Source organism: Dendrobates tinctorius, unplaced genomic scaffold (assembly GCF_039654945.1).
Source record: "Dendrobates tinctorius isolate UK_male_01 unplaced genomic scaffold, ASM3965494v1 ptg000046l, whole genome shotgun sequence".
In the NCBI taxonomy this organism is placed as follows: Eukaryota; Metazoa; Chordata; class Amphibia; order Anura; family Dendrobatidae; genus Dendrobates; species Dendrobates tinctorius.
Genome location: NW_027361714.1, coordinates 15,735,974 through 15,748,089, shown reverse-complemented (window position 1 = coordinate 15,748,089; position 12,116 = coordinate 15,735,974). Strand labels below are relative to the sequence as shown.

The window sequence follows — 12,116 nt, the reverse complement described above, 5'->3', positions numbered from 1 at the left end:
CTGTAGGCACCACACATTATTCTAAATTCATTTTTCTAAATGCATGGTGCCTACAGTGAAACATGGTGGTGTCAATGTCCTTATGTGGGACTGGATGAGTGCTGCTGGTGTCGGGAACCTACAATGGTATCACGAATTCACAGATGTACTGCTCTATATTTAAAGAGAAGATGCTGCCATCAGTATGTACCCTTGGTACATGTGCATTTTTCCAACATGACAATGATCCTAAACACACATATGTTACATTTCTGAAGATGAACAGAGTGAAAATGATTCATTGGCCAAGTATGTCTCCTGATCTGAACCCAACCGAAACACCAATGGGGAATTCTGAAGAGACAAGTTGAGCATTAGACAGCACAGACTTGGTGCTGTCCCTAAAACTCCTGGAAGTCATTCCAGTTGTTTTGTGAGGTGTATTCATCTTGCAAAAACTGATCATTAACTTTTATATACATGTTTAGTATTTGATTTTGATTAACGAATCTAAATTGAATACAGTATTCTTAATACAAATATCAATAGGTGTGATGGGCAAAGTAGTAACCAGGCTTTTCTTTATTGAGGGCAATGATTCATTTTGCTTTCCATGTGTATTATGTACATGGCAGACCTGTGGCACATGCCCCTGTGATGTGTAGTTCACTGTGACGTAGCTTGCAAAGTCGCTGATGTCAATGAAACGGCGAGGCACTGGCATCAGTATACACTATATATACATATCAGCATACATACGATAAATGATTGTATGATTCATCTATCACATTATAGCTGTTATATTCTTCATAGATCACAGATATTTCTAGGCATAATATTGTTAGTTCTAAGCCTAATGCAGAATATTATTGAGCAAAGGTCTAATTATGTCATACTATTCTATTACACACGGATCAGCGTTTCCAGAACAGGGTCATGATTGAATCAGAAATGTTTGCAGGACCAATAGACGTCATCAATCGATTGCCACAGGGAGTGGAAATTAGTGCTCTCTGTAACCTGACCCTGAAGTGGCAATATGCATAAGAGAGACTATTCAGATGATTCTCGTGGGACTATAGCCCTATCCTTTCCATTCCCAGTACACATTTACAGATGTGTACAAGTACTTAAGTTATTGTTAGCCTAAGGTACCAAGGCATACAAGCCAATAACAACGCAGAGAGATGATCACACTATAAAACTGCCTTAAAGGGAATCTGCAGAAGGTTTTTGCTGTGTAATTTGAGCAGCATGATGTAGGAGATGAGAGCCTGATTCCTGTGTTATATCACTTACTGGGTTGTGTGTTCCTGTTTCAACCAAAACAGTGTTTTACTGTCAAGAGATTATTACTACAGGACTAGATGTCTCATGCCTCCTAGTCAACTGTTCTGTGTAGCCCCGCCCCCACCACCGACTAGCAGCTTTCAGTCAATATACAGTCTACACACAAAGCTGCCAATCGGTGATGTGGGCGGGGTTATACAGGGCGCAGCTATGTGAGCACTGCTAGATCTGCAGCAGAGAAAATAATGATGATATTAGAATGAGAGCATGCAGATCAGTAAGTGACATCACAGGAATCAAGGTCTCTGCCCCTACATTGTGATGCTCTTAGATTACATAGGTGACAGATTCCATTTATTCTGAGTTTTAGATAGTTTCTCAGTCATACAACTACTGCTAATAACATTCTTGGGTATACTGGTATATGTAGCCTATGAGATTAATAATTTTCCTTTGCATATCAGAGTTCATACCTATTGGAGGTTCCATACACCATAAAATGCCTCCATATTGTAATTAGGATTTCACTGTTCTATTTGCATCCCATTGGAATCATGGCCTTATCCTGAGAAAGAACGCTGATGAAGAAAAATAAAGAGGTGCTAGATCTAATTCTACAGATTTACGGCACTCATGTGGGAGCGTCTGAGCTACAGCCGGTGTACCTTCATGTTCCAGGGCACCAAGCAACAGCAGACACTATGGCAAGACTGACAGATGCATCCTAGCACATTAGACTGTGCGGAAAAGAGAGAATGAATATAAAAGGATGCCAGAGACAGCAAATGTACATGAGCATGCTGAGCATCAATCAATGGAAAACACAAAGGAACAGAATGGCTTCAGTCCAGGGCCGGGACAAAGGGCAAACAGAGGTAGGCGTCTGCCTAGGGCGCTACCTCACACCCTCCTGGATGGGGGCACAATTTGGGAAAAAAATGGAATTACTGTTGCAGTATGATATTCTCCAGCGCCCCTAGTGACCAAAAGCAAACAGCCATTGGCAATGTCAACAGCAATAGTTGGGGTGCAGATAGGCCAGGTTGGAGTGCCAGTGAGTCACTGACATTGCCCACTAATCTGCCTCACTGACAGTGAGCACACATTGAGCATAACAACGTTTCAGGACCAGCACTATTTTCAACTAGATATGCAAGACGCTGTCCTACTAAGGGTCCCCAGCTGCAGAGAACACCAGTGTCCGGTGGCAGCCAGTGCAATGACATCACTACACTGTAAAACATCCACCGGGAGAAGGGGAGGATGACTGTGCCGCCCATCGTGGAAGCAGGGACAGGTAAAGCCCCCGTCACACATAGCGATGCACCAGCGATCCTGACAACGATATGACCTGGTCAGGATTGCTGGTGTGTCGCTACATGATCGCTGGTGAGCTGCCAAACAGGCAGATCTCACCAGCGATCAGGACCAGCGACGACGTGGGTAACAAGCGCGCGTCGCTTAGTTACCCGCTGTGTACCTTGGATACCAGCGTGCTGGCGCTGGGAGTTGGTATCCAAGGTAAACAGCAGGTAACTAAGCGCGAGCGGCGCTCAGAAACCACTGTTTACCTTGGATACCAGCTCCCAGCACGAGCAAGCTGGTATCCAAGGTACACAGCAGGTAACTAAGCGAAGCGCGCACTTAGTTACCCGCAGTTTACCTTGGATACCAGCTCCCAGCGTCTGCTTACAGCGCTGGGAGCTCGCTGATCGATGGTCTCCCGCTGCCACACGCAGAGACCAACGATCAAAATAATGTCCTGGACATTAGAGCACGATCAGCGATACCCGGCGGGGGGGAGGGGCCGGTCGCTGATACGTGTCACACACAGTGAGATCGCTACCGAGATCGCTGTTGCGTCACAAAACTTGTGACTCAGCAGCGATCTCGCTAGCGAGCTCACTGTGTGTGACGGGGGCTTAAGAGGCAGGGTTATTTTTTTTTCTTTTCATTCTGTGTAGCCTTACTACAGGTGCATCTCACAAAATTAGAATATCATCAAAAAGTTAATTTATTTCAGTTCACTGAAATAAGTCATCATCTCAGTGAATTAGAATACTTTATAACACCAGCTTGAAAAATGATTTTAAAATCTGAAATGTTGGCCTACTGAAATGTATGTTCAGTAAATGCACTCAATACTTGGTTGAGGCTCCTTTTACATCAATTACTGCATCAATGCGGCGTAGCATGGAGGCATTCAGCCTGTGGCACTGCTGAGGCGTTATGGAAGCCCAGGTTGCTTTGATAGCAGCCTTCAGCTTGTCTGCATTGTTGTGTCTGGTGTCTCTCATCTTCCTCTTGACAATACCCCATAGATTCAGTATGGGGTTAAGGTCAAGCGAGTTTGCTGGACAATCAAGCACAGTGATACTGTTGTTTTTAAACCAGATATTGGTACTTTTGGCAGTGTGGACAGGTGCCAAGTCCTGCTGGAGAATGACATTTCCATCTCCAAAAAGCTTGTTGGCAGAGGGAAGAATGAAGTGCTCTAAAATGTCCTGGTAGACAGTTGCGCTGACTTTGGTCTTGATAAAACACAGTAAAATACTGACCAAATACTGAATGTGTCCTTAGGTACAGGTTACAAGGGAGTATATACTGTGGACTGCCGGTGGCTTTGTGTATACTGTACAGATCTATGTGGTTCCAGATACAATGGGTATTATATACTGCTGGGTACTATATACCATTTATATTTCTACATGTGATCCCTATACATATATAGGGGGTATATATGGGGGGTGGTATGGGATGTATGTGCAGGGGAATGGGGGGGCACCTTTTGCCTCATCTGCCTGGCTCACGAAAATACCTTGTCCCGGCCCTGCTTCTATCTCCTGAACTACAGGTATACATAATATTGGTGTATAGATCATACAGAAAAATTGTAGAGGAAAATCATCCAAATAAGTGAAACTGATATAAACATTTGACAGATAACGAGCTCATGTTTTTGATTGTTAATTTAACTAATCATCAAAATCCTGAGTGAGATCGGCATGCATCGCTCTATTAGCAATTTTCCATTGGAGCCCACAAGCTTCATGTTATTGTGCCCAGGCTATTGCTTTATAATATGTGGAACTGAAAACTGAAATAGCCTAAAGGGAACCTGTCATGTAAAATAACACTATTAACCTGCAGATATGGAGTTAATCTGCAGGTTAATAGTGTTCTGAACCTCTATGGTGATATCGCTTAGAGCCCCACTGCTGGAGGGAAATTAACTTTATTCATCCCAGCAACAGTTGTCTTCCAATCATAGCAGTGGCACCGCCACAGTTTTGATTTAGCGCCTGCTGTAACCACACCCCCGACACTGACTGACAGCCGGGTCTAATGCTGAGCCATCTGTCAGTCAGAGCTGGGGGTCTGGTTACAGCTGCTGTTATCTATACATTGAGTGGTGACTGAAGCCATGCCAGCACCACCCCATGGCTGGAATCCAAACGCTGCCGGGGGAAAATAAAGTTAATTTCCTCCCGGCAGTGGGGCTCTCAGTGCCGATGCTGCATACTGTCAGAACGCTATTAACCTGCAGATTAACCCCATAACCCGTTATTTTACTTGACAGGTCACTGTGATTTGGAAATTATTACTAAACTATCCCCTTATGATACATCTGTTGAAATATGAAATCTCCTCTGTGCCAGATCTAACAGTGCCTGACGGATACTTTTGACTTATGATGGGGTATGTCAATTTCACTACCACAATTTTTCCTACACATTTTAAGTAATCAGCAGTGGAGACTCCTAATGCAACAAACGAATCCCGAGAAGTTGTAATAGGAGTATGCTGGTTAATATATACAGAATTCATGGCTGCTTCTATAAAGCTGTGGCATCCTACACTTTTATATAATGTTTGCTACATCTACTCGTCTTGACTTATTCTTTCCTATTCTCCCATTGTTTGTCCTTTCTCTGCCAGAATGGTCTTGGTGGAGCTGTGACCCAGGTGGCACAGGTGGGTCAAACATCCATCTGTAACCTATGAAAGTTCTTCAAAGAACATAAAGCAGTACAAAAAAAACTATAAAGATTATGCTACAATAAGGCAAGAGGCAGCATGTAGTCAGGCTTCAGGCTATTAGCATGTATAACAATGGCATTGGAACACGCTCTTTTTTATGGGAAAAGTGAACACAACAAGGTTACCTTTCGACTTTGCTCATCATCATCGTCATCTTCTTGATAATTTGTGCAAACCATGTCCGGAGATGATGTGAATGTTGGTCCTTGGGAGTAGTACTGTGAGCTTCGATATCCATCCCTTCGGAGCTTGTCACATTCTGCACAATGGAAAGTAACACAACATCCACATGAGTTATACAATAAGTACTAGACATAATAAATCTAAAATGAACCATAGGATTCCCATCGACTGATGTCACTTTCGTAAGCCACTACTTAGTTCAAATATAGTTTTAAAGCCATTTATTTATTTTTGTATATTTTTTTAAGTATGGTAATTACTTGGCATTTACTTTTAGAGCACCCAAAAACGACCAAGAATATAGAGCTACGAGGAATAGGTGGTAGCAAAGCAGTGGAGACAAGAAATAAAAGTTCTAGGGTCATTTTTCAGCATACAATCACATTGGAAATGAGACTGATTTTCATTGTGCAAATGTTGGCTGCTATACAACGGGTAAGTGGGAAATTTAGTGATAGGCTCCATAAATCCGAAGCCAAAACTGGATACTCATTTTTTATGTGAACGTGACAAGTAATTAAACTAAGCTGAATCTAATATGTCTGAATTACACACTAAAACCCTCAGTCAATTCAGTCCCGTGCATTATGTCATCACATCTGTTTGAAGTAACTAAGCTGGATCCTAAATGAATGGATGTATTGTATGCATTTCAGACACAAACATGTATCTCCTATTGACCCATTCATAAGAGTCCAAGTAAAGTGCAGTACAGGGGTTCCTGAAGCTCACGTCCCACAAGCTATGGTGGCTTTTATTCCTCCATAACATCCTATCTGCTTAGTCATTTGGTTCCGCTCTTTTGTTGCCCAACCCCCTCCTTTTTCTGATGGGAAACGGAGGGGTATCAATTTTTGTTACGGGAATCGCAATGCATGCTATCTCCACTAATCAGGTGAACAGGGTCATGAGACGGAAGCACAGTTTATCTTCACAATGTCACAATTGTTTGTGGGCACTCCGTAAATTCCTAGGATGACAATGGATATCAACTTGGAGGAAATTACACTTGCTTTTTTTAAAAAAAATATCAAGGTTAGTTTAAAATCAGCAGATGTTGGATCTGGATTTTTCTAATTTAAACTTAGTATTTCCTCCAATTAGTGCTGCTCCACTGATTCTGCAACAGTTTTTCTTTTGTTTTGTGCCCCTTCATTCCAAAGTTAGGGTACCGTTACACTTAAAGATGCACCAGCGATCCCGACAACGATACGACCTTGTCAGGATCGCTGGTGCGTCGCTACATGATCGCTGGTGAGCTGCCAAACAGGCAACTTCACTAGCGAACAGCACCAGCGACGACGCTGGTATCTGCAAGCACAAAGGTTTCTAAGGTACACATCGGGTAACTAAGTGACGCGCGCCGCTTAGTAACCCAATATTTACCTTAGATACCAGCTCCCAGCGCCTGCTTAGAGTGCTGGGAGCTTCGCTGATCGTTGGCTCCCGCTGCCACATGCAGCGATGCGCGCTGGCCAACGGGAGAGCAACGATCAAAAAATGGCCCAGGACGATAGTGCACGATCAGCGATACCCGGCGGGGGGCCGGTCGCTGATCCCCATCACAGACAGCGATCTCGCTGTCGAGATCGCTGTGGCGTCACAAAATCAGCGATTTCGATAGCGAGAACACTGTGTGTGACGGGGCCTTAATTGGCATATTATTCCCTTCAGCCAACTGGGCGTATACCACAGGACTTCTATGTGGGCTCGGCCATGTTTTGATTGGCCAGCATCAGAGGAGAAAAATCAGACACCCACAGAGAAGTTCTATGGGATACGCCCAGCTGGTTGAACGGAGAAATTGCATTTTTATTACCAGAAGACGTTATTTTAGGACAGAGGAGTACAGAAAAAAATCATAAAAACTGTCCCAGAAGCAGTGGAGCAACACTAATAGGAGGTAGTACTATAAAAATAAAAAATCAAGTTATACCGTAAGTCCTCATTACTAAAAAAATCAAGGTGGTAGACATTAAATGACCATAGACTGAAGGAATGTTAAGGGGCTTCTAGAGATGGTGGCCACAGGTTTAAAGGGAATCTGTCAACCCTCCTAAGCCATCTATATGGGCATGTAGGTCATAGAAAGTTTAATAAAACGATACTTTGATATCTGCAATCCGATGCATTATTTCAGAAAAATCCAAAGTTTTCTTGATATGTAAATGAGCTGTTAAGATCTATGAGCAGGACATAGATCTCCTTGAGGATCTATGGACTTTACCAGTGTAAGACATGTAAATCAGGAGAGCAGACTGTCAGTCATTACATGTTTCACACCCCCTTTGGTTTAAAATAAGCTCTGAAGGAAGATTCTCATGCAGATCAGTGTCTGACCCATAGTAACTAATTTACATATTAAGAAAACTATGGATTACTCTAGAATAGGACATCAGTTAGTAAGGTAAGGGGGAGATGGATATAGTCAGCTCACCAGTCTTCATTAGGTGTAGTCAAATTGCAAGCAGATAAAAAAAGGTTGTCTCCAGCACAGATATTCAAATGATTAAAACTTCACTTTTATTTAGAACATTCTTGAGTAAGACCTAATAGGTCAGACGCGTCGGTAGATTACCAGAGACCCTACAACTTGTACAAGCTGAGACTATGTTTTTAAGAATGTTCTAAATAAAAGTGAAATTTTAATCATATGAATATCTGCGCTGGAGACAACCTTTTTTTCTGCTTGCAGAAAAAAGATATAATTTTGTTATCAGTATAATATGACCTACATTCCCAAGTGGACGGCTTTGAAGGATTGACAATACTGACAGATTCCTTTAAAGTTGTCGCTGATCTGGTTATACATTGAACCAGGAAAGGTTATCCTATTTTCATATACTTTGCAATATTATTAAGGTGAACCTGGGGCCAATCATCAAGCCACATTGTTTCATCGTAGAAGCAAATAATGCGCTACACACAGCACCAGTCCTTTGTGTACTGGCATAGCGGGATGGGGGAGCACTAGAAGATTGCCTATTTGGACGTTATTGCTGTGTGACCCTATATACTGTAAATACAGCTCTGGCAAAAATTAAGAGACCACTTCCAAATGTTCAGTTTGTCTGATTTTTCTCTTTATAGGTTTTTTTTTTGAGTAAAATGTAAATTGTTCTTTTAGTCTACAAACTTCTGATAACATGTCTCCGAATTTCCAAGCAATACATTTTGATTTTTTTTTCTCTGAAAAAGAGAAATGATCAAAATTTAAAAAAAATCAGTGCATCAGACATTAAATAATGCAAAGAAAACAAGTTCTTAATCATTTAGAAACAATAATACTAATGTTTTAACTCAGGAAGAGTTCAGAAATCTGTATTTTGTGGAATAACCATGATTTTTAGTCACAGCTTTCATGCGTCTTGGCATGCTTTCCACCAGTCTTTCACATTGCTTCTGGCTCAAAAATTTAAGCAGTTCTTCTTTGTTTTATGTCTTGTGACTATCCATCATCCTCTTGATTACATTCCAGAGGTTTTCAATGGGGTTCAGGTCTGGAGAATGGTCTGCCCATGACAGGGATTTGATGTGGTGGTCTCTTTATTTTTGCCAGAGCTGTATGTTTGGTGCCTTGTTGAGCTGCCAGAATGTTCTTCAAAGGAGTCAGCTCAGGTTTATTCCTAATTCAATCCATGATCCTACATCCCATGGATCTGGGTCAGTGGAGCATTTTCTACTCAGGGAATATTTTATGAAGAGTTTATGTGCTAAATACTAAAAGATGATGGCATATTGCTTGTGTGGTTGGTGAGGCACCTCCAGGCAGCAACATTGCATGGTGTATGGCCAGCTGTATAAAGACTATAGTAAAACTACTCTGCAATGACTAGTAGGTGTGAAAATAAATTAAGATCTATCACCTTCCCTGATCCTTCCCCAGAGCATCTCAGTAATCAAGAAGCTTTGAATGGAAGGTGTTTACATAGGGAAAAAGGCGAATGACTTTAGCAGTACAGGTCGTAAAACCTTTAATGATGCTGATGATTTTATGGCTCAACTTTGTATAGAACAGATGGGTGTCGATTCCTAATAAGATAGAAATTTCGGGTTTAAAATGAAGGTGGGATAGCCATTGGCCAAAGCTAAGAAGAATGTTAATTGCATGCATGACTAGCTCAGATTATTTGCCCACTGGTCACCAAAATGAAGAATCCTCATACAAGCGCAGTGCCCCATTGGTTTTTAGAACATTAGTATAGAGCAGATGTCTCTGTAAGCATCGGACTCCGCAGAAACGCAAGTCACGTTAATGGCAGAGGCTGTAGGACTTTGCCGAGAGGGTGCACTGTCCATTATGTTGGCTCCAGGGCAAGGACTGTACAAAGCAGCTGCACTTCTATGCTTGGCTAGTTATTACCCATCATCTCACAGGGACTTATTGTGGTTATGCCATGCAATAATCACTGGCATTAGTAGAAGTAGTCATTGGTGGATGCACAGTTCTAGTATATTCCAAGTGTAATCTTGCTGATGTATATAAGTGTTATATAATTGCATTACCATACATGAGAGCCATCTGGTTTACAACTTTACTTTTGAAGGATAAAGCCTGGCTGATACTATTAGACAACACTCTATGGAAGAGGTGTGAAGCTGAGACTATCTTTAGATCTTAGATTTCCGGAAGAATTTCAGTATTTTAATTGCCAGTTTCTAGGTTTTCTCATTTCCCATTTCCGCTGATTTTCTAACAATTGCAGCTATTGAGACACAGACATGTTCCCAAACTAATGCCTTAAATCACATTTTTTTCTGCGGCGTTGCTCTCAGTGTGTCAAGAGTTGGAGAAGAGAGTTGCATTGACAATCCAACACAATGGGCAGCACTTTGAACACATTTTAGAAGTGGTCATAAACTTGGAAATAACTCATGAAAGAATAAAGTTATGTTAAAGCCAAGCACACCATTGTTTTTCTTGTGAAATTCTCAATAAGTTTGATGTGTCACATGACCCTCTTCCCATTGTAAAAAATAAAGTTGGATCCAAAATGGCAGACTTCAAAATGGCCACCATGGTCACCACCCATCTTGAAAAGTTTCCCCCCTCCCATATACTAATGTGCCACAAACAGGAAGTTGATATCACCAACCATTCCCATTTTATTTAGGTGTATCCATATAAATGGCCCACCCTGTTTATGGAATTTAAAGGGGTTGTCCACTACTGGACAACTCCAGCTTAAATAATTAAAAAAAGACCCCAATTTAAATGGAGTTGTCCGTGTCATAAACAATGATGGCCTATCTTTGGGATAGATCCACCATGTTTGACTAGCGGGGGTGGGTTTGCTCAGTTGCGGAACTGCACAGGATAGTTCGATGGAATACTGGCTGCGGCTGGATACTGCACATCAACCCCCCATTGATTTGAATAGGTGGCGGATGTGTAGTACCCCGCCGCGTTCACTATACAGTAGACAGAGTTGTTCTGGCCGCCACTGACACCGGAAACAGATGATTGGCAGAGGTGCAGAATGGCACGCCCCCACCGATTGGACACTGATAACCTATCCTAAGAATGGGCCATTAATGTGTCCCAGACAACCCCTTTAAAAACAACGGATACACACCACCAACGATATTGGCGCCATTGTTCCCAGAGTGCAGGCTGCAGCTAGTGAGCGGCCACTTGTCAACTGCAGCTTATCAATATTCCATCAGAGGAGATGTAGGCTCTGATGAAACAGTAAAGGCAGCAGCTGATCAGTGGCCGCTCATTGGCTGCAGTCTGTACGTGACAAGTCATGTCACCCCCGTGAACAACGACGGCCACATCGCTAGAACTGGTGTGGAAGGTGAGTACACACATTTTTAATTGTAATTGGGGTCCTAAAGTTAATTAACTTTGTAGTATGGTGGATGCATGTTATTATGTAATCGCTAATATGGTACAAGTTTAATAACGTGGAGAATCGTGTAAATCAGAGGTGGACAGCGTGTCTAGACATCAAGACAGGACTGGGGTTTTCTTTATGTTAGAAATGAACGTGATGACAATGACTCATATCGTCATCCTTTGGGACATAAAAGGCAGTCCGTACACAGAATTATAGTGCCTACATGGAAATGGCAGAGGACACAAGGTTGATGTATTGTCCTATATTGTGAAAACACAATATCCATAAATAAAGGAAGCTGAAAAGCGCCATGAAATCTTGTGTTGTTGTAAAAACAAGGATCAATTTCACATGGCTGAACAACGGGATGTGTTTGCTTTAGTGTCTGCACCTGTAAGTACCTGCTACTTGGGAATTCTCTTTTGCTTTTGTCTCATACGTGAACACCGGTGTACTCATAGCTGATTTATAGTGAAGTCTATAAACTTTTTCTTACTTTCTGTCTACTGTCAAAAACATTTTTATGCAGATGCAAAATGTTGTAGAACTGCTGGTTTAACCTTATACTGAGATTGACAGGATCTCTTGACTTTAAAGGAGTATTCTAACAACTTCCTTTTTCCTCTAACTTCTTCTTTCAGCGTATCACAGCTTACTAACTCTCCTACGCATGAAGATGGGAATACGCTGTACATGATCTGTTCCCGGCTCTGCTCAGGGCATGATTTTACCAACTCCCCTCTTCTTCTCTCTGACCACAACCTTCTTTCATTCTCTGTT

General features: G+C 42.0%; 1 protein-coding gene across 6 annotated transcripts in view; it reads right to left on the bottom strand.

Moving 5' to 3' along the window:
* NHSL1 (NHS like 1) overlaps window positions 1-12,116 on the bottom strand; it is a 256,566-nt gene that overhangs the window by 22,874 nt on the left and 221,576 nt on the right. For 5 of the 6 annotated variants that reach the window (XM_073575721.1, XM_073575723.1, XM_073575722.1 and 2 more), the window contains exon 3: window positions 5,436-5,569. In XM_073575721.1, the coding sequence (XP_073431822.1) occupies window positions 5,436-5,569 (134 nt within the window). Of the gene's footprint in view, window positions 1-1,934; window positions 1,956-5,435; window positions 5,570-12,116 lie in introns of those variants that run through there. The other variant, XM_073575725.1, reaches the window with a different exon arrangement.